The sequence below is a fragment of the Rana temporaria genome, chromosome 1, assembly GCF_905171775.1.
Source record: "Rana temporaria chromosome 1, aRanTem1.1, whole genome shotgun sequence".
Taxonomy (NCBI): Eukaryota; Metazoa; Chordata; class Amphibia; order Anura; family Ranidae; genus Rana; species Rana temporaria.
The window spans coordinates 184,390,251-184,414,082 of NC_053489.1; the positions used below are offsets into that span (position 1 = coordinate 184,390,251).

At 47.5% G+C, this 23,832-nt stretch overlaps 1 protein-coding gene across 1 annotated transcript in view; it reads right to left on the bottom strand.

Annotated features, from left to right (window-relative positions):
• Positions 1-23,832, bottom strand: part of KNTC1 (kinetochore associated 1) — a 552,295-nt gene that overhangs the window by 396,132 nt on the left and 132,331 nt on the right. The window contains exons 25-28 of the mRNA XM_040347334.1: positions 20,347-20,466; positions 20,130-20,273; positions 15,398-15,496; positions 7,175-7,278 (exon numbers count right to left, since the gene is read on the bottom strand). Of these exons, the coding sequence (XP_040203268.1) occupies positions 7,175-7,278; positions 15,398-15,496; positions 20,130-20,273; positions 20,347-20,466 (467 nt within the window). The remainder of the gene's footprint in view (positions 1-7,174; positions 7,279-15,397; positions 15,497-20,129; positions 20,274-20,346; positions 20,467-23,832) is intronic.

Sequence of the window (23,832 nt, forward strand, 5' to 3'; positions counted from 1 at the left end):
GTCCGCTAGGAAGTGCGTTTCTTGTACGCATAGTATGTCCGCTCCTGACTTACAGGCCTCTTTCCACATGGAGAACCGCTTTGCGGGGTGGTTAAGGCCCCTAGCATTAAGTGAGAGGTACTCACATTTCTTTTGAGGGACATTCTTCGTGCTACCATGTTGGACGGCGAGGTACACGGTTTCCTGTACACATCGGTCCCGCCCCCTGGGAGGTGCTGTACTGAGAGAAGTGTTTTAACACGTGAAGAGCTGTTTTTTCTGCCTCCTCAAAGGAAGGATATATACCCCTAAGGTCAATGCTGCCGTGTCCGTCCATGAACGGAAGAGAAATCCAACATACTGCTGTATTGGACTATCTCATGGGTCAGAAAGCAGATATCATCGCCTTGGTAGAAACACATTTCACGGGTCATTTAACAGGCAGCCTTGAAACGCCCCTGGGTGGGGTGGGCATACCATAGCACTCATACCAACATGTCTAGGGGGGTTACAGTGCTAGTTGCTGAATCTACTCCTTTTGAACTGGTGTCTGTGGTGTCGGATCAGCAGGGTAGATACCTCTTTATGCATGCCACTGTGGGGGATGCCCCTATATTGATTCTAGGTAGCTACATGTCTCCTCCTTACAGGTCAGATGTGGCGACGGAGGGCCTTGCTTACATGGCACAGTACTCATCGCTACCAGTGGTGTGGCTAGGGGACTTAAAAAATACAATGACCCCGACACTAGATCGCCCCGTGCGGGCTGACCCTGGACCGAGCGAGCCATTACACACTATGTCGTACGCTGCCCCCAGGATCCTGTCAGACCATTCCCCATGCTGGCTGACGGTGTCTCTTTGAGTTGCCTCCCCAGCACGATTGTGGAGACTTAATCCCCATTAGTTGTCGGTCCTCACAGACCATGATTCCATAGCAAGAGAATTGCTCTTTTTTGATAGACTGCAGGGGCCCTACACCCTCAATTCACACTGGGATGACTTTAAAGCGCATGCCCGCAGGCTATTATCCGTCAGAATAAATAGACGTAAACGTGATTCTACTACTATACTTCATGTAACCTCTGACAAACTTTCGAGACTTGGAAGCCGCATATTCTGCCAACCCAACCCCTGAAAATCTTAATGGAATCAAACTCCAGTCACGTATGCTTACGCAACTGCACGCGGAGAAAGCTGTTTTTTTTTTTTTTCTGCAAGCAGAGAGTGTATGAGCAGGGGGAGAGAGCGGGGAAACTGCTGGCCTATCTGGCTCATTTGGAGGATAAACCTCCGGTTGTGGTTTCGCTTAATGACCCTGATGGAAGTAGTATTACCGACCAGAGTTAGTATGTATGTATATATGTATGTATGTATGTATGTATGTATGTATGTATGTATGTATGTGTATATATATATATATATATATATATATATATATATATATATTATACACACACACACACACACATATATTAAGCAGAAGACACATAGAAAACACAATAAAATCACAGTAGCAAAGCACTTAAAATAGATATATGAATATATCCTTTGCAAGCACAACACCCCCCCCTCCCTCAGTTTTCACCTCCACTTCCTCCCCACCCTTTTTTTTTTTATCTTCTCTTTTTTTTTGCCCGCCCCTTTTTGTTTTTTGTTCCTTTTACCCCTCCTCCCCCCTTCTTTTTTTTTTTTACATTTTGAGGAATCGAAGAAACCACCATTCAGTAAAGAAAATCATTAAAAAGGTGTATGTAAGTGTCAATTAAATCTTAAGTGTTAGATGTTATATGGAATTGGAATACTTAATAAAGAGAAATATAACAAAAAAAGTATTACTGACCCGAGTCAAGTTGTAGCTAAATTTCAGCAATTCTATAGTACCCTCTATAAGTCTCAGGGAACCTACACACATGGGGAACTGCAGTCCAGTCCAATTTGGCCACCATTCAGTTTCCTCGGCTTAACCAAGAGCAGGCTAAACTTTTAGATGCGCCCATTACGGCACATGACATTGCTGAGGCGATTGCTCAATTGGCCAAATCTAAAGCACCGTGAAAGGGGGGACTCCTTTTGGAATTTTATGATACATACTCCGATATACTTATTCACAAGCTAAAGACCCTGTATCAATCTATCTTTAATACAAACATACTCACTGAATCTATGCAGGAAGCCCAAATTATAGTACTCCCCAAATCTGGTAAGGACCCTCACTACCCTGAATCTTATCGGCCAATTTCTTTACTGCAGGTGGATATTAAAATCTTAGCTAAAATATTAGCAACTAGGTTGAATGCTGCCATATTGTCACTTATTCACTTAGATCAAACGGGGTTCATGCCGGGCAAGAACACCGCCATGAACATTAGACGATTGTACATGAATATTCAGGCGCGACATGATAACTCGGGAACCAGGGTGGTGGTGGCGCTGGATATGGCCAAAGCCTTTGATTCAGTTGAGTGGCCATACCTGTGGGAATGGCTACATAACTATGGCTCTTGACCGCATTTCATAAAGTGGGTGCAACTCCTATACCAGACTCCCAAGGTGAGAATCTTTGTCAATGGATGGCTCTCGGAGCGGATTCCTCTAGAGAGGGGTACTCGTCAGGGATGTCCCCTCTCTCCTTTGCTATATGCCTTGGGCACTGAACCACTGGCTATTGCCATTAGAGCAAACCCTGATATTCACGGTTTGCGTTGGGGTAACACAGTTAAGCTAGGCCTATACGCAGATGACACTATCCTATACCTGGCAGACCAGGGGCCAACACTGCAAACTGCGCTACGACTTATTGAACAAATGGGTGGCTTTTCGGGACTGCACATTAATTGGGACAAGTCCAAAATTCTCCCCATAGATGTCCCCCCCCCCTATGGAGACCCCTCCACTGCCACTCTCTAGAGAGTGTCCAGGATTAGAGACCTTGGGAGTTGAGGTCACCAGGAGTTTGACAGACTATACACCTCTGAATGTGGCACCGCTTTTTGACATGATCAAACTCAAAAACGCAAACGTGGGCTAGATTAACCTTAGGGGTGATGGGGCGCATAAATATTCGATTTTTATATATATATAATTGTACATTCCCATAAAAATGTTCTAACAAATGGAAGCTATTCTGAATTCATTTGTTTGGGGGAATGGTAGACACAAACTTACTTGGCACATTTTAAAGAACCCAACGGATATGGGAGGTGTTTCCCTCCCGGATCTCCATGAGTATTACTTGGCCTCTATACCACTTCAATACCTCGGAACTTCAACGCTATAGGTCTTTAGTTTGCAACAAACCCAAGCACCCGATGCATACGCCCCTTTAGGCTATCCTCGGTGGGAAACACAGAAACAGGCCTTAAGGCATAACTCATGGATGTTAAAGCATCACCAACAGATTTGGGAAATATCCCTTAAAAAACAGAATGTTGGGAAATGTTATTCTCATGCCCCATTGTGGCTTAACAGCCATATGCCAGAGCTAGCAGAGATCCCTGACTCGGTGGTATGGGCAAGACACAGAATAATATACTTACACCAAGTCCTATCAAACCCAGGGCTCAAAACAGTTTCAGGCACTTAGAGAGGAATTTTCGCTCCCACAGCACTTATTTAAATACCTGCAGCTCTGTCATGCACTTCAAACCCAGCTGCCATCTCTGGAGGTAGAGACGGAACCCCCATCGGTGCTAGATATTGTTTTGGGGAGTGAACCCCCCAAGCTTATTTTGCACCTGTACCGCACCATCAGACATTGGGGTACAGTAGCCGTTACTCAGAAGGCCAAGACTGCCTGGGAACAGGACGTAGGCCCAATAGAAGACGCAGACTGGGACGAAATACTTGATGGGACCAAGACTACTTCACCTAAACTGTCAGACAGACTGACACAACTTTACATTGTTCACAGAGCCCACCTAACACCGCTGAGAATGACCAAATTCCAACACACGCCCAATCCGACCTGTCGTCTTTGTCAGTCCACGATTGGCACGTTTTACCATCTCATTTGGAGTTGTCCAAATATTCAGACTTACTGGACGCAAGTTGTCTGCTTTCTGCATGACAATATGGGATCCCCTGTGGTACTTGACCCTAAGATGTGTATAAAGGTGGATAATAATCTCACAATTTTCATATTTGAAACATTATTTTTAGCTTGTAAAATGATCGCCCAGAGATGGATGCAGGATTTGCCCCCCACTCTACAGATGTGGGAAAAGGCTGTTGATGACACTTTGCCATTCAAGAAGCTGATTTACACACACAGGGGCTCTACACACAAAAGTATTCCAAGGATTGGGACAGATGGCTAGAGGATGGAGATACGTGTCTGATTCTGCCTTACCAGGAGGTTGTTCTACATTAAAATGCTCCTTTGTCCTCTTGAACATGTGAATGTATGACTAGCGGTATCTGGGTAAACAAAATGAGCACGCATTTCACCATATGAAACTATTTTTATTGACGAAAGTGCTTGACTGTCTTGTAATGTGTGCTTTGAATTAATAAAGTTTGTTTTTCCAAGTAAAGAAAAAAAAAAAAAAAACACTTGTATTTAAATATCTAACATGTCTGCCTAGTCCTCTCCTGATAGACGGAACATAACCCACAAGTCAAGATTTAAGGAAGCTGTGTCCGTCCATGGACGAAAAAAGAGAAAAATTGTTTTTATATATCTTTGGGGGATATTTATTATACCAAAAAGTAAAAAATATTGCTTTTTTTTTCAAAATTATCACAAAAAATGTAAATCTGCAGAGGTGATCAAATAACACCAAAAAAAAGCTCTATTTGTGGGGAAAAAAAGGACGTCAATTTTGTTCGGGAGCCACTTTGCACTACTGTCAGTTAAAGCGACGCTGGTCATTAGCCAGCCAAATGGTCCGGGGCTTAAGTGGTTAAAGCGAAAAGGACTGTCAGTGAGTTAACAGCGGGTCAGAGGAGGAGCCGCTGTGGGACAGAGATGACGGCTGCTTTTCAAAAATGAGGTTTTAAATCAAGTTGATTTAAAATCAAGCCTTTTTACTAATGATTTAATATCTACTTGATTTATCAAATCAACCAACAGCTATTCAAGAAATGGCAGAGAGATTTGCCCAAGCTGTCCAGGGAAGACTGGGATGCAGGGATCCAGCAGTACATTCCATTGATGATTTCAGCCCGAGATAGACTGGTGCAAATAAAATTAATTCATTGAGTATATTACACCCCCCCAGAGATAGTCTATAATCTACCGGGCCTCACAAGCAGATTATCAGGACTCAAGTACTCACCGAGGCCGAGATGCTGAGGGCGGCTCACCTTTACGACCTAGCTCGCCCGCCTCCCTGAGTTGAGACAGGAGGCAGAGGCACAAGGAGTTACCAATGCCAGCGGAGTAGCGGAACTGGATGGCGACTGTTGCAGGGCGGCAGCCAAGGTAGGAGCCAGCAGCGCGGCTAACGGTGAACGGCACCAGAGACAGGAGACTGATGGAGGCTGGTCCGGGATGCGGGTCAATGCGGGAGGAAATACGGGTAAATAGCACAGGGGAACAGCAACAGGAATTCAGACAAGCTGAAGATAAACCAGCAACCTGTCTAAAGACAGGGGCTGGTTTAAATAGGGCGGTCGTCCCTCTGATTGGCCCAGAGAAGGTGCGAACCCGTGCATGCGCCGGGCCGCCGCACCGCGCACGCGCCTAACGCGCCCAGGTATGCGCCAAAGCGCCGATCTACCGCGCATGCGCGCCGCACAGGGGCCAGCAGAGCTGGGACCCTGACACAGATTGTCCCAAGTGTCAAACGGAGGTAGGGAATTTTATTTATATGGTGTGGTCCTGTCCTCGCAATCTGGACTTTATGATAGAGGTGGTCGCTGACAAACAATTTTGGAGTGGTGAAGATCTCTTTGGACCCTTAAATTTTACTGTTGGGTATAATTGATAACTTACAGGCCTCCACACATCAAAAGTGGTTTATATTTTATACAAAATATTATGCTAGAAAGAAGATCCTTTTAAAGTGGAAACTCGCTGAGCCTCCAACAGCGGCGGCTTGGAGATCGCTGGTTAACACAGTCCTTCCCCTCTACCATCTTACTAACATGGGGCATAATTGCCCTAAGAAGTTTGACAAAAGTTGGACAACGTGGGTTGAGGACAGGAGCCTTAAATTTGAAGATTAAAAGCTCCGTTCAGGCTTTAGGAAACAGATTTTAACATTTAATTTACCTTTGACTGTGTCAACTTCCCTGCTCACCATTCTATTTTGTATACTTTGCATGTATTGCACAGTGCACTAATAATGTTATGATTAAATGTTTTCATTCTCTTGAGTCTTGATTAGAAATTAGCCTGTCTATGTAATGTTCCTTGTTACCATAAAAGTACAATTTTAATATTAAAGGCAGTTTTTTTATTTATTTTTTAAACAAACATGTTATACTTTTTTGCTTTGTGCAGTGGTTTTGCACAAGGAAGTCCCGATTCTCCTCTTCTTGGGTCCCCTGCTGCGCTCCAGGCTCCTCCCCCCCTGCCAAGTGCCCACAGAGCAAGCAGCTTGCAATAGGGGCTCCCGAGCCGCTGCTCTGCGTGTCCACTCACACAGAGAGATGTTGCTCAGCCCAGACCCCTCTCTCCACAATGGCTTACTGGCTGTGCTTGACAATGGCTCCTGCTGCTGTCTCATCCAATGAGCGAGAGTCCTCAGAGCTGAGGCACTCCAGCACATCGCTGGAGGAAGATCGGACTTGGGTAAATATAAGGGGGACTGGGGGAGCTGCTACGCACAGGCTTTTTACCTTAATTCATGGAATGCATAAAGACAAAAAGACTTGAGCCTTTACAACCATTTTAATGTGATACCTACGTAATCGTGTGTATAAAAATTCCTTAAAATTGCACCGAATAAACAGAACAGTTTTTGTAAAAAATGCCAAGTGTATCTTTTTGTGTCTGTTCTCTGCTGCAGTAATAGGTATTATTTTTGGAACCAGTAATCAATTTGAGGATAGGAGTTGAACAAGTGGGTTGGGAACACACGAGATTATGCATACATTCCCGACCTGCACATATGTAAACCTAGACTTATTGTCCAGTTTAGATATTTTTAAATATATAGTAATAATATACATTTAAAATGATAATACTGATGAAAGCTAAAATGGTGAAGAAAATATGATGCAAAAGGGAATGAATATTCTTTACTTACTTGGGATGATCCATCTCTAGATGTTGTTTGACAAGCTGCTCTACTGCATCACTCCATGGAACCACAGCGCCATACATTATTTGAAGGACAGCATCAAATATTAACTGTAAATAAAATGTATAAAAATTCATTAAAAAGTAGGTTAACCCCTTCCCGCCGAGCGTACGGACATATGCGGCCTCGGCTTTCCGGGGTTATACCGGGATGATAACCGCGCATCTGCAGGCATCATCCTGGTGTCATTTTGTAGAGCCGGCAATTGGCTATCCAGGAATAACAAACTATGTGGCTAAAAGCTGCTTGGTTGTTATCCCGGAGGAGCGGGAGGGGACACCCCCCCTCCCGCCGCCCTTACCGGGCCTTCCGTCCCACCGGGACACCTGATCATCGATGCATCACCTCCCTCCATAAAGAGTACCTGTCACCACTTATTACTGTCACAAGGGATGTTTTACTTTATTTTTTTAAACACAATTTTCTAGTATAAAAATAAATAAAATAAATAAGAAAAGATATATATTTTTCTTAAAGCGTCCCTGGCCCAGCGAGCTCGCGCAGCAAAGAAAACACATACGAAAGTCGTGTCCGCATATGTAAACGATATTCAAATCACACATGTGAGGTATCGCCGCAATCGTCAGAGCGAGAGCAATAATTCTAGCCGCAGACCTCCTCTGTAACTCTAACCTGGTAACCGCAAAACAAAATTAAATCGTCGCCTATGGAGATTTTTAGGTACCGTAGTCTGTCGCCATTCCACGAGTGCGTGCAATTATAAAAGCATGACGTTTGGCATCTATTTACTCGGAGTAACATCATCTTTCACATTACACAAAAAAATTGGGCCAACTTTACTTTTTTTTATTAATTCATGAAAATAGGATTTTTGTACTCACCGTAAAATCCATTTCTCTGAGTTCATGGACGGACACAGCAATTGACCTTAGGGGTTTATCATCCTTCCTTTCAGGAGAGACTAGGCAGAAAAAACAGCACTTCAAGTGCTAAAACACTTCTCAGTAAAGCTCCTCCCAGGGGGCGGGGCCCCTGGGTATATCCCTCACTCTGCCTCAGCAGCCCCAGTTCGTAACAAGCAGTACAAACAAAGGAGGGGTGGGTGCTGTGTCCGTCCATGAACTCCGAGAAATGGATTTTACGGTGAGTACAAAAATCCTATTTTCTCTTCCGTTCATGGACGGACACAGCAGCAATTAACCTTAGGGACGTCCCCAAGCAGTGCCAAAAAAAATCGAGGGGTGGGTAAAAACACAGCAAATTAAGCTTCACCCCAAACAAACCAGAGTGCCTCAATGGAGGAACTTCAACCTTAAACAGCCACCTACAAAAACTTGCGGCCAAAAGAGACATCCGAAGATGCTCTCAGATCCACCTTGCAAAACTTGAAAAGGTGTAGATTGACGGCCAGGTCGCTGTCTTACACACCTGTAAAACAGACGCTTGCTGGCGGAAAGTCCAAAAGGGATCAATTGCCGTGGTCGAATGCGCCGTAACCAGAAAGGGAGGCGCCCGCCCCTTTTAGGGCATAGGCCTGGAGCACGACCTGTCTGCTCCACCTAAAAAATGGAGGCCGGCGACCGCCAGACCTTTTTTAGGACCCGTCACTGACACGGAACAGTGAGTCCCATCTCCGGAACGGAGCCGTAGCAGACAATTATGCCCGTAGGGCTCGCACCATGGCCAAGGAAAGTAATGTGGCCTCCTTCGAGTTCTGTGGCTGAGGACATAAAGATAGTAAAACCAATGTCCTCATTAATGTGAAAAGCCGAAACAACCTTCGAAAGGAACGATGGCTGCGGCCGCAGCACCACCTTACCCTTGTGTAAAAGAGCCTTGTAAGACAAGGGCGCCAGATCCCAAACTCGTTTGACCGAAGGAATGGCTATGAGGAAGACCACCTTCTGGGACAGAGTCAACAGAGGAATCTCCCGAATGTCCTCAATCGGAGCCCTTTTGAAGCACAGAGAGGGCCAAATTTAAGTCCCATGGAGGCAGTGGAGGACGCACAGGAGGGGCCACATGCCTGACCCCCTGTACAAACGTACGCACCAGGGAGTGCGTCGCCAACAGCCACTGAAAATAAACAGCCAAGGCCGAAATCGGACCCATAACCATATTTAAGGCGAGAGCCTGATCCACTCCACGCTGTAGGAACAGCAGAATCCGGGACAGCACGTATGTGCGGGGGTGCCATTTCATCTCTGCACACGTAGAGATGTAGGCCTTCCACATACGATGGCAAACCCTGCGTGAAGTAGACTTCCGTGCAAGTAGCATGGTAGAGATCTCCGAGTCCGACGGACCTCAGTCCTTCAGCACCTGGATCCCAACAGCCATGCCGTTACAGCCAGCGACTGTAAAGCAGGGTGAGAAAAATCGGACCCTGCGACAGAAGATCTACTCTCAGGGGTAGAAGCCAAGGGACGCGTACCAGGAACGGGACGGCCTATCCGGAGCAACCAGGATTGTTGGTAACCCCTCCGCTTCAACTCTGCGCAACAGGCGAGGGAGAAGCTCCAGAGGAGGGAAGGCGTAGACTAGGCGATAATGACCCCACGGTGCCACCAACGTGTCTGCCGAAGGGTCTCTTGACCTGGCCACAAAACATGACATCTTCTGATTGAGACGGAACGCCAGAAGGTCCACGCCTGGAGTGCCCCATTTTTGGCACAACTCTGAAACACTTCCGGGTGCAACGACCATTCTCCCTGGTCCAGTGTTTGGCGACTTAGGTAGTCGGCTTGTCAACTCTGCACCCCCAGAATGCACACAGCTGACAGAGCCGGAACGTACCTTGTGACTCACCAGAGAATGTGTGCAACCTCCGCCGCCGCGGCCGAGCTCCGCGTGCCCCCTTGATGGCAGACAACGCCACGGCTGAGGCGTTGTCGGACTGGATCCTGACCGAACGGTCCTGCAGACCCAGAGACCACATGGAGAGCCGCAGCCTGATAGCCCGGAGCTCCAGGACATTGTTTGGCAGACGGGACTCCACCTGAGTCCAGCGCCCCTGGGCTGACTGGACACTCCAGAACGCCCCCAGCCAAAGAGGCTGGCATCCGTCGTGACCACTGTCCGATAGAACGGCAGGAAAAATTTCCTGGTCCGAAGTACCGGAGATGTCAGCCACCACACTAGGGAGGACCTGACCAGGCGACTCACCCAAATCTGGTAATCCAGAGACGAAGGGAGCTTGTCCCAACGTGACAGAATCTCTTTCTGCAACACTCGGATGTGGAATTGGGCATACGGAAACGCCTCGAAAGAGGCTACCATGGGACCCAGAATTCTCTTGCAGAAGCGAAGCGAGGACCACATCTGGGTCGCTAACCGCTGCACCGCAGATTGCAGTGTCTGGAGTTCTTCCGTCGGGAGAAAAACTCGCTTCTGAGGAATCGAGGACCAACCCCAGGTATTCCAGTCGCTAAGACAGTACCAACATTGACTTCTGGACATTCAGTAGCCATCTGAATCTTTTGGAGGGGCTGGCAGGTGATGGACCATCCTCTCCTTAGACTGAGCTTAAAAAAGCTCTCAGGAGAAGGTCGTCCAGGTATCCCACAATAGCGATTCTGCGCTGCCTTAGCAGGGCCAGAATCGGAGCGATTACCATTGTGAAAACTCGTGGTGCCGAGGCCAGGCCGAAGGGGAGGGCCACAAACTGAAAATGGTCCTCTTCGACCGGAAAACCTCTGGTGTTTTGCGCGTATGGGAATATGCAGGTACGCGTCCTGAGTACCCAAGGACGCCCCAAAGTCCCCGATGGAGAGCCGCCACTACAGAGCGAACAACTCCATCCTGAACCTTTGCACTTTGACAAAGGAGTTAAGGGCCTTGATGTCCAGGATTGGACGGACCCCCTCCTCCTTTGGGGACTACAAACAGTTTGAAATAAAAACCCCTGAAACCGTTCCCTTGAAGGAACCGGTATAATCACTCCCCTGACCAGCAGATCCTGACCAGCCCCTGACAGGGCCACCCGGCGTACCGGAGGAAGCTGGAGGCTGGAAGGAAAAATCTGTTTGGTGGACAAGAGAAACTCTATCATGTACCCCAAGGAAATTACCTCGCAAAGCAGCGTTCGGAAAGAGGGATCTCCACCGCGCATCCGCAAAGTCGGCCCCCCACCCGAGTGTCTGGCGGGGGCAGATCTACATGCAGAAGCAGGCTTGTCCGCGGGCTTGTTGGGCTTGCGGCACCAGGTGCGCTTTTGATCTACAGCGGGCGCCTTAGCACCCTGGAAAATGATTTCCTGCTGCACCTGGGGGGGGGGGGGGGGGGAGAAAAACGCTTGGGGGAGGTAAAGGAGGGACCCTGCTTATGACGTGGCTCCTTACCCTTCCCAGATTGTGGGAGCAGAGTGCTCTTACCCCCTGTAGCATCTATAATGAGGTCATCCAGGGACGCCCCAAAAGTTCGTACACCCTTCAAGGGTAAGTCCCCTAAGGACCTTTTAGAGGTTTGGTCCGCAGACCAACACTTTAGCCACGCAAGGTGGCATAGTACCACCGCGTAGGCGGAGGCCCTGGAGAGCAAGAGGAGCGTATCCAGGGCCAATTCACAGACAAACTGCAGGCCCTGCACCAACTTGACAGCCAGGCCCACACAGAGCTCAGGAGCATTATGCGCCTCCAGCTCCTGCAGCAGAGACGTTGAGTGCTCGGTAATTGTCTGTGACACCAGAGCCCCCGGACAAAACCGTTCTCACTGCCGACCCCACTACTGTGAACATGGAGCGGGCCACAGCCTCAGCTCTCCTATCTGTGGGGTCCATAAAGGCGGGAGCCCCTTCCACAGGTAACGTGGTAGACTTGTTCAGTCTGGACACAGGGGGGTCCGCTGACGGATGTTTTTTTTTTTTTTTTTTAAGTCTTCCTCAAGAGAATAACGGACCGCGAAGTATTTTGGTACATCAAAAACTTTCTGCGGCCGATCCCATTCCTTGTATAATATTTTGTCCAGGTAAGGAACACAAGGAAACACTTTTGCGGTGCTGGGCGACGTGCGGAACCCAAAAGGGACCGGCATCTCTGATGTCTCCGTCGTCCTCAAGTTTTTGAGTATCCCACACTGCAGTGATAAGAGCTCCAACAAAACGCCTCATCAAGCGATGACCCTGAAGCAGAGTCATCCTCACTGGCCGTGTGGGCTAAGCCTGCAACATCTGACATGACAGAACCAGAGCCAGCAGCAGGGTCTGTTCCGTGTCAGAGCCTTCCCCAGAAGCAGGCGCAGGGAGGGGGTTTTTACCCCCCTTCTGGCCGCTTGTCACTTCAATCCTGGCGATAAACGCCTAAGGGACTGCCGTATGGGCTCTACAGAGACCGCAGGGGCACTAAGGGTTAACTCAGGCATGGTTGGGGTAGAAGCCTCTGTTCAGACTCCATGTTGACCCACCGCTATGCCGCCCTAGTACTGCAAGGCAGAGATCCACAGGTCACCCTCCCGGCCGCAAAACAGAGAGCAGGGGACCCCCAGGTAACTCACCACCCGGCCAGGCTGTAGTGCTGCTGAAGCGTTGAGAGTGCTGCCCGCTCTGCGCCGTCCCTCAGGAAGCAATTCGCGGGCTGCAAAATGGCGGCCATACACGTGTTTAAAGCAACAGTGACACAGCAGAAAACACAGCCTAGCACACACAGCAACAGTACAACAAATTAATAAGGGAGAAGCTGCTGCTCCAGGTGAGCACACCTGAGCAATCAATGTCCTCTCAGAAAAAGGTGGGTGCCTGCAATGCATGAGGCAAAAACTTCAAGGCAGGGTATGGACAGCCGCACACCAATGAATCTTAAAAAAGTAAGCCTTTAATGGTGAAAAAGGAAAGGCACTACAAAAAATTAATAGCACCACACAGCAGCACAGCCCCCATAGTGACAGAGCCCCAGGCAGACCCCCCCCCCCCCCTTACAGCCGCCACCCAGCATGGGGAAGGAGGAAGAGGAAGGGAGAGAGGAAAGCAGGGCGGACCCTCATTCGACCTCCCAAGGAAAGCACCAGCCATACCACCTTGCCAGGGCAAGGGGCCACTACTTACCCGTCCTGCGACCACCGGCTGGAGGCATTCCGGGCAGATCCAACGTCCGCTAAACAGCATGCCTGTCGGCCAGACATACTGTGAACAAAGGCATAGAGACCGGTCATATGTGTGCCCTGGAACATGTAGTTCCCTGGCCACCCCTGGAGCAACGAGGCATGTCGTGGACGATCTTGAGCTAAGCTGAGGGCCGGCACACGCTCGATGGCCGAGCATGGGGGGACTACAAGGATCAAGATCCAGCCCGTCACCCAGTCGGCAGTTGATAGTAGATCTCAAGATCAAAAAATGCAGGAACAAAACAAAATAAAAGTGAAAAAAATAAAAATCGCAAAAAAATTGCAGAGTACATGGACTCCAGCAAGGCCAGGTCTACTCCTGAAGCTAGGCAGAAAAAAACTGGGGCTGCTGAGGCAGAGTGATCACATAAAATAAACAAGCTTTTTGTACTGAATGGGATTGATAAATTGACCTTAGTACAACCAGCCTACCCATAGATGGATCGAGTCTTGGGTCGGTCCCTGCTGAACTGGCAGAGATTCGATTAGTCTATGGCCGGCTTAAGGTCAGACAAAGATAGCTTTCTAACGGGTAGAAAAAAGGAGCCTGCATTACCAAATGCACCATATTTAAGTCCGACAGCAACACTGGAGAGTGTCTAGGAGTGAAAATATGAGCAATCCCTTGTACCTTCACCAGGAGTAAGAAGCCAACAACCATAAAAAAAAAAAGAAGAAGAATACCCAGATCTGATATCTGGCCCGTGATTGTATTCCAGACCAAATGCAGGTCCAAACCCCAACTGTAGAAAAACCAGGAGACGTTTTCCATGGAATACTAGCGAGGACTACAGCTTATCACCGTATCTGTAAGGTAAGCCTTACAGATACGGTGATAGAGAGAGGACAATTTTCTGGTACTGAAAAGCTTAGAGCTGACAGATTTAACCAGGTGTCAATCTTTCAGGACTTGGGCTTGGGCTTCAACATCCAAGTTTTCAAAAGGAGCATCCAAGAAACAGGGTGGAACACTCGACACTGAGACAAGAGATCCAAGCAGCCTTGGAACATCCGCCTGAAGCCAGAGTATGTCAGTGTACCATCAGATAGCTGAATCAACCTCAGGGACCACACTTTTTTTTGCGAAACAAATCCTCTATAGGGCATTGTTGAGCAAAGCATTTTGGCAGGGCATACACATTTTTTCAAGATGCAGCCTGTTGCCATACAGTGCATCCTCCGATAGGGAGCACACAGCAAAAGTTTTAGAGAGCGTACATTTTTAGGGGAACCTATACTGGTATCTTGAGGTGGCAGGCATGTCCACACCTCATCAATCAACACTAAAAACGTCCCTGGGGTTTGGTGATAAATTCACAGAAAGGGGCTGTTCCAGGAAAGAACCTATGATCCAGAGGAAGCAGCCTTCAAGCCCCCCTCTTCTTTCTCATCTGCCCCACTACCCTCCTCCGTGTAAGAGACCCCAGCCAGAGATGCATCAAAAACAGACTTTGGGGAAATGGAGGTGGCAGGGATCATTTACATTCCTAATGGCCCACGGACTATGGGAGAAATTAACCACCTAAGGACCGGAAGGATTTTCCCCCTTAATGGCCAGGCCATTTTTTGGGATACGGCACTGCGCTATTTTAACTGACGATCGCGCAACACTGTACTCAAACAAAATTGACGTCCTTGTTGTCCCACAAATGGAGCTTTATTTTGGTGGAATTTGATCACCTCTGCGTTTTTTTTGCGCTATAAACAAACGTTTTGCTATAATACATATCCAAAAAAACAAACAAAAAAAAAAAAAAACACAAATTTAGAACTCTTTCACACTGACAGCACAGGGACGTCAGCGGTAAAACGCCGCTAGGTTTAGCGGCACGTTGCCATTGTTTCAGAGGTGCTTTTCGGAAACACTTAACCCCTGCTAGCGGCCGAATAAAGAGTTAACAGCACTCACAAAGCACCACTGCCGAGCTGCTTTGGCGACACTGCCCATTGGATTTCAAAAGCGTCTCAAAGAAGCTGCTTGCAGAACTTTTTTTGGCATTCTGCAAGAGCAGCTCCCCAGTGTGAAAGCACTTGGACTTCCACTTTATGGGGGAAAAAACACAACTAAACATTTTCTATATAAAAATAAGGAAAATAGATGGGTTTACTTACATCTGTATCTGTCATACACCCAATAACAGCCATTGCCTTTGCCTCCCATGCAGTTTCAAACAGTGATACAGAGCGAGAACTGCAGCGCTCCAACATATCCTAAAATACAACAAATATAGGTGAATTTCTGAAACTCCACTCCGAAATATTTGTATGTATGTGTTCATGGTTTACAGGTGGAAATCAAAAATCAAGAAAATGCAGCAAAGAATACACATACTACAATTCCTGTATTATTTTTCTCAGTATGTTCCTCAATTATGCTGCGAATAATAATAAAAAGGCTGACTTGCAGGAATGAGAGTCGCACAACTATCAAGTGAAAAAACGGTCTGTTCTGTGTCTACAGTGACTTCTTCCCAATGCCTACTTGTCACTCGGGACCAGGCATTGCTGACATCAAGCCATCACTGTCCGATTTAAATGGCGTGCCAGCCTGCTCTGCCGACTCCTACTGACTCTGCAGGGCACCCTACATTACCAGGGAAAGTGCCTTGAAAAATTATTCCTACCCCTAAAAAAAAAATCCAAATTTTGTTATGTTACAACCAAAAACGTAAATGTATTTTGTTGTGATTTTATGTGATAGACCAACACTGGCACACAATTGTGAAGTGGAAGGAAAATGATGAATGGTTTTCAATTTTTTTTTACAAATAAATGTGAAAAGTGTGGCATGCATTCATATTCAGCCCCTCTGAGTCAATACTTTGTAGAACCACCTTCCGCTGCAATTACAGCTGCAAGTCTTTTTGGGGATGTCTCTACCAGCTTTGCACATCTAGAGTGAAATTTTTGCCCATTCTTTGCAAAATTGCTCAAGCTCTTTCAGATTGGATGTAGACCGCCTGTGAACAGCAATTCACAAGTCTCTCAATTGAATTTAGGTCGGAACTTTGACTGGGACAATCTAACACATGAATATGCATTGATCTAAACCAGGGGTCTCCAAACTTTATAAAGAAAGGGCCAGCTTACTGTCCTTCAGACTTTAGGGGAGCCAAACTGTGCCCACTGGGAGTAAACAATGCCTGATCTTTGGTATTAAGGAGAGAAATAGTTGGTGTCAGTGGGAGGAATAGTTCCCCATTGTTGGTGTCAGTGGAAGTAGTGCCCCGAAAGGCAATCAAAGGGCCACATCTGGCCCCAGGGACACAGTTTGGAGACCACTGATCTAAACCATTCCATTGTAGTTATGGATATATGTTTAGGGTCATTGTCCTGCTGGAAGGTGAACCACCGCCCCAGTCTCTACCAGGTTTTCTTTTAAGATTGACCTGTATTTGGCGCCATTCATCTTCCCATCAACTCTGAGCAGCTCTCCTGTCCCTGCTGAAGAAAAGCATTCCCACAGCATGATGCCACCACCATGTTTAATGGTGGGGGTGGTGTGTTCAGGGTGATGTGCAGTGTTCGTTTTTCACCACACATAGCGGTTTTTCTTACAAAGTTCAATTTTGGTCTCATCTGACCAGAGCACCTTCTTCCACATGGTTGCTGTGTCCCCCACATGGCTTCTCACAAACTGCAAATGGGACTTATAATGGCTTTCTTTCAACAATGGCTTTCTACTTGCCACTCTTCCATAAAGGGCAGAATTTTGGAATGCATGACTAATAGTTGTCCTGTGGACAGATACTCCCACCTGAGCTGTGGATCTCTGCAGCTCATCCAGAGTTACCATGGGGCTCTTGGCTGCTTCTCTGATTAATGCTCTACTTGTCCGGCCTGTCAGTTTAGGTGGACGGCCATGTCTTGATCGGTTTGCAATTGTGCCATACTCTTTAAATTTTCAGATGATGGCTTGAACAGTGCTCCATGAGATGTTCAAAGCTTGCGATTTTTTTTTTTTTTTTTTATAACCTTACCCTGCTTTACACTTCTCCACAACTTTATTTGTGTGCGTTTCTTGGCCTTCATGATGCAGTTTGTTCACTAAGGTTCTCTAAAAAAAAACTCTGAGGGCTTCTCAGAACAGCCCTATCTATACTGAGATTAAATTACACACATGTGGACTCTATTTACTAAGTGACTTCTGAAGGCAATTGGTTCCACTCGACTTTAAACGAGAAGTATGGGTTTGTATTTTTGTAGAATCATACTTACCTCGGTGGACGCTGCATCTGCACGGTGAACCGGGCGATCGAACATCACTGATCAATCAGTTCTGACATCTCCCCAAGCAAAGAGCTGTAGACTGTCAGTCACAGCTCTCTGCTCTTCTCCCTAATCGCTCACTAGAGCTCTGAGCTGTGGAGGGGCAGATTTGCCATCTCAGGCTCTTAGCGGCTCGCCGAGAGGCTGAGAGGGGCGCTTTAACTGACAATTGCGTGGTCGTGCGACGTGGCTCCCAAACAAAATTGGCGTCCTTTTTTCCCCACAAATAGAGCTTTCTTTTGGTGCCATTTGATCACCTCTGCGGTTTTTATTTTTTGCGCTATAAACAAAAAAAGCGCCAATTTTGAAAAAAAAAATCAATATTTTTTACTTTTTGCTACAATAAATATCCCCCAAAAACATAAAAAAAAATGTCCTCAGTTTAGGCCGATACGTATTCTTCTACCGATTTTTGGTAAAAAAAATTGCAATAAGCGTTTATTGGTTGGTTTGCGCAAAATGTATAGCGTTTACAAAATAGGGGATAGTTTTATTGCATTTTTATAAAAAAAACATTTTTTTTTACTACTAATGGCGGTGATCAGCGATTTTTTTCGTGACTACGACATTATGGCGGACACAAATTTTTGGGACCATTGTCATTTTCACAGCAAAAAATGCATTTAAAATGCATTGTTTATTGTGAAAATGACAATTGCAGTTTGGGAGTTAACCACAGGGGGCGCTAATGGGGTTATGTGTGACCTGAAGTGTGTTTACAACTGTAGGGGGTGTGGCTGTAGGTGTGATGTCATCAATTGTGTCCCCCTATAAAAAGGGTTTACACGATCGATGAAGCCGCCACAGTGAAGAACGGGGAAGCTGTGTTTACACACAGCTCTCCCCGTTCTTCAGCTCCGGGGACCGATCGCGGGACTCCAGCGGCGATCGGGTCCACGAGTCCCACGGCCGTGGTCAGGTACGTGATTGTGCCCAGCGGTGCCATTCTGCCGACGTATATCGGCGTTAGGCGGTCCTTAAGTGGTTAAAATGTATAGTTTCAAAGTTGGTCACGTTGAAAAATAAAAACACAAGTCCATCTAGTTCACCCAATATACTTTTCTAGGTCTGAGACTGACTGTATATTTATGTCAAACAGGCAACTAAAACTTTATAGGGGAGATAATAGCAGACTGCATTTATCCGATAATAATTTCCTTTCTATCTTGAAAGAAATGCATTTTAATTTTTTTTTGTCAGGAAACTGCATCAGGCCCGGACTGGCCATAGGGCACACCAAGCATTTTCCCGGTGGACTGCAATCTGGACAGGAACAACACAGACAGCGGTCGCCGCTCAACTCCCGCCATGCCTGCGTCTCTTCTTCCTGCTCTCCCACGCCGCCAACAATATCATCCCATCAGCAGAGCAGGGGGCGGGAGGAGCTGGAGATCTGCATAGAGAGTGTGAGTCTTTTCATATTACCAAGCGGTAATCACTTGCTTGTAATCTAATTCAGATCTGCAGCTCCTCCCGTCCCCTGCCGATAGGATGACATGGTCGGTGGGGCAGGAGACACTGGACAGGAAATACAGGCTGAATCCTGCCCTTGCCCTAAGAAAGGTAGGGCTGTTCAAGGGTGGCAGAGTAAAAGGGTGCTATGTGATTAAAGAGAAAAGGAGGGTGCAAGACTGCAAGGGGCTTCATTATAAAGTGGACGGCACTGCAACCATTACAGTGCCCATTTACAGTGCAGTCCACTGTATATCACAGTGCCCCTTTACATTACAGTGCGGAGGACCGATTCTGTGAATATCCTGTCTGGCTCTACTACCTCCCGGCTTTGCCTCTCCTTCCTCACTTGCACTTGGTCAGCATCTCTGCATGCAAGCACAGATGGGGATCCCAGTGCAGCTCAATACATAATGCCCCAACACACACTGCATCTACATAAACCTTGTCCCTGCCATGAGTGCAAGGCAGGCAGGTTTCTGTGGGAGCTGCTGAGAGGAAAATTGTCCTTGTAAACACAGAAGCCATCTATATTTACAAGTGACAGTGGTAAGCAGGGAGCGGAGGGTGGGAGATGGAGGAACGGAGTTCAAACATGTTCCAGCTGAAAAATATTAAAAGCCAGCAGCTACAAATACTGCAGCTGCTGACTTTTAATATCAGCACACTTACCTGTCCTGGAGTCCAGCGCCGTCCGCAGCAGAGGACGAGCGATCGCTCGTCACTCTGCTGCCCCCCCCGCCATCCTCGGTGAGGGAACCAGGAAGTGAAGCGCTCTGGCTTCACTGCCCGGTTTCCTACGGCGCATGCGCAAGTCGCGCTGCTCCGTCTGACTGGCTCCCGCTGTGTTCCGGGAGCCGAGTGTTCCCAGAACACAACGAAGGGGGGACTAACGCTCTGCCCGCAGTCTACCCGCAGACTGTGTGGCCGGAAGTGGGTGCAAATACCTGCCCCCCCCCCCCTCCCCCCTGAAAGGTGTCAAATGTGACACCGGGGGGAGGGGGAGGGTTCCGATCAGCGGGAGTTCCACTTTAGGGTGGAGCTACGCTTTAAGGCTGTGTTTTTGACACATGTCGTCTAAGAGAAAAAAAAATAAGCATTTTTCATTAGTAATTTGAATTACCTTGATGTACTGAAGTAGAAGTTCTTCTTCTAATAGGTTATGCTGATGCATATAGGGCCTAATAACCTTTTCTAAAGTGGATGGAATAAGCTCAGGAGCCAAGACTTTATCCAACATGCGGAAAACGATTGTAGTTGTAGTCTCCTAAAATGTCAAGAGTAGTATCAAAGATCATGGAAAGTAAAAAACTGCAACAACTGCAACTGCAACAACTTACCTTTTCAAAATCAGAAAGGGCAAGCCTGCAGTTATATTTCCTATACAGTTCCACCAACTCCTGGAGGCTGGTGACAAGCTTCATCAACTGCTGAACTTCCTCACAGTCACAGTCTTCTTTCTTCAATAAAAAAAGAAACAACAAACTCTAATGTTATGCTTGATTTAAAAAAAAAAAAAAAAAGGATTTTTTGTACTCACCGTAAAATCCCTTTCTCTGTCATCCATGGACGGACACAGCTCCTTAAATCTTGACAAGTGGGTTATGTACCTGTTCACAGGAGAGGACTAGGCAGAAACATGTTAGATAATTAAATACATGTTACATTAACAGAGTTGAACAGCCCCGCCCAGGGTGCGGTCCCTCCGGACATAACCCTCCTCCCTGCAGTGTAAGCAGCCTCAGTTCGTAACAAGTAGTACAAACCTAAAAAGGAGGGGTGGGTGCTGTGTCCGTCCATGGACGACAGAGAAAAGGATTTTGCGGCGAGTACAAAAAAAATCCTATTTTCTCTTATCGTCCATGGACGGACACAGCTCCTTAAATCTTGACAAGTAGGACGTCCCCAGGCAGTGTCAAAAACAAGGGGTGAGTATCAGTATCAGTAAAACCAATTTAACTTCACCCCAAAACAAGCAAAGCTCCTCAATGCCTCGCTGTCTCAGCAAAGCTAGAATCGGTGCAAGCACCTTGGTGAAAACCCTTGGTGCCTAAGCTAGACCAAAAGGAAAGGCCACAAACCGATAGTGGTCCTCCCCTATCGCGAAGCGCAGAAACCCCTGGTGACTTGCGCAAATTGGGACATGCAAGGACGTTAGAAAGTCCCCCGGATGGAGCGCTGCTACCACCAAACGAATAGATTCCATGCAGAACTTTCTTACTCTCACAAAAGACATTTAGGGCTTTGAGGTCCAAAATTGGACGGACCACGTCCTTCTTCTGGACCATAAAACGGATTTGAATAAAATCCCCGAAACCTCTCGTCCTGCGGGATGGGTAAAATTACCCCGCAGCTTAGCAAGTCCTACACTGCCCCTAGCAGGGCAGACCGACGAGCCGGAAGGAGACCCACTGGTCCGAGAGCAGGGAGGTTCACCGAGCTGTGAACCTGCGAAGCCGTCCCCCTACCCATGAGTCGGGCAGGGGTAAGGCTACATACATTTGCGGGTTTGGGTGCCGGCGTTTTCAGGTTACGCACCCAGGGACGTTTCCGTCCCCCAGCTGAGCCCTTGTCGGCCTGGGAGGGTTTACCCATGGGCCCCGACTGACGAAGAATACCGCTTCAGGGCGAGGAATGAAGGACCTGGCTCACAGCGCAGCTCCTTTCCCCAGCGAGGTACAAAAAAACATCCCACCCCTGAAGGGTAAATCAGCCAGGGCTTTTTTAGATGCTTGGTCAGCAGACAACATTAATAAGCGCACTGACAATTGCCCTGTCACTGACCCAAGTGAGGAGTCCTCCTCACAAGGAAGGTCCTGGTCCACTTTCACAGACACCACAGAACCAGGGACGTGACAGCCAGGTCCTGGTCTGAGTCAGAGCAGTCCCCATGGGATGGTGGGGGGGGAGGGGACACTTTTCAAGCCCCCCACACGCCGCTCCAACAAAGTGTCCATGAACCGCAGGTGCAGGAGCCCCAGCTGCCACCTCTGGCATGTCTTGGGGAGAAAGAACCAGACACTGACTCCATCCAGAGAGTTCTCAGGGACCCATTTCAGACCTGAATAAAGCCCACCCTCCTTGCTGTGCTGACCGGGGGTTACCCAGGGGACTCACTAATGATAGGAGGGGACCGGTCAGAGCCGCTGCCTACCCTCAGAACACAGCGTGTGTGTGAGGAGAAACGCTGTGAGGTAAAGCTGTGATCAAAAATCATGAGATCTGTGCTGCGCGCTGTACAAGCCTAGCACTAAAGGCCAAAACCACCTCCAAAATGCCCGCTGGACACCACAGATAGAGCAGGAAACGGCCACAGTAAAATGGCCAACTGCAATAGTAAGCTGTGCTATATCGCGACCACAACAAAATGGCCGCCAATGGGAATTCACAATGGTAACAGCAGGCTACAAAAAAATGGCGGCAAAACGCTGCGACGTGGATGAGAAGGCCTAATGAGGCTTTTCTGAAGCAAACACACCCCCAAAGAAAACCACAGGCCCAGATACCCCACAGTCACCTGGTGGGAAAATGAGCCCCCCCACAGGTCCACACCGGCAGCAATAGAACAGCAGAGGGAAATATGACAGAGAGCAGGGAAGGGAGGACCCCCGAACCCCAGGAATGCTCAGCCGTACCGACCCACCGAAGCGGGAAGGACTAAACTTACCCGTCCACTGATGCATTCCTGTCAGGCATACACCGCGCAGGAGTAGCTGTCGGCCCGGTCCACTGAGAGTGAGACAATACCACAGCCCAGTCATATGTGGAGCCTGGAGCCAAAGCTCACCGGCTACCCCAGAAGCCATGGGGTATGTCGTGAGAGATCCAGCCTCTTTGCAAAGGTGTGCTCACGCTCACTGGCCGGACTGAGGAGACTACAAGGATATATATATATATATCCAGCCTGTCTCTCAGCCGACAGTTGATAGAAGATTCTTCAAAAATAAAATAAAAAAAATAAAAAAATAAAATTCCAAAGGGCGCTGGGCCCAAAGGGAGCCATACGTCCTTCTCCTTTGCTAGGCAGAAAGAAACTGAGGCTGCATACTGCAGGGAGTAGGGTTATGTCCGGAGGGACCGCCCCTGGGTGGAGCTGTTCAACTCTGTTAACATAACATGAAATTATCCAACATGTTTCTGCCTAGTCCTCTTCTGTAAACAGGAACATAACCCACTTGCCAAGATTTAAGGAGCTGTGTCCGTCCATGGATAATAAGAGAAATTTTGTTTTCAAAAAAGATACAATGCAAGAAGGGCCTGTTGACACTGCCCACACACTTAACCAGGGTAGTTTATTGTGTGGGCAGCCACCGGCGGTGTGATGCAAGTTTCAGCTCATCTTTTTATGGCAATTTTACTTGAAGAGCACAGTGCGTTGTGCTGCAAAAAAAAAATGCAACAGCTTAATACACCACCTCTCCAGGCTGCACTGCAGTGTGAATGGGGTATGCAAAAAACAATTGTGCCTAGCAGTGACTGGTATTCGTCCAGTGCAGGAATACGTCAGTCATAGCACTATACGTGAACAGGCCCCAACCGTCTAAACCCAATGTCTGCCGAGATAGGTTTATAAATGCCATTGTAAACAAGGGGTTAAAGCAAGCGCTTAGGTTTCAGGTGGAAGTAGGGCTGTTACTGATTAAAATTTTCGCGTTCGATTAATCTTTTTTTTTTTTTAAATTGATTAATCGACTAATTTCGATTAATTATAAACGCACATACAGATCCAACTACTTTTAGCTGATCTCCTTGCATTGCAACTCTGCATTAGTCAGTGGTAAATGTGGTATACACTATATACAATCACCCGACACTAGTTAGTTTCC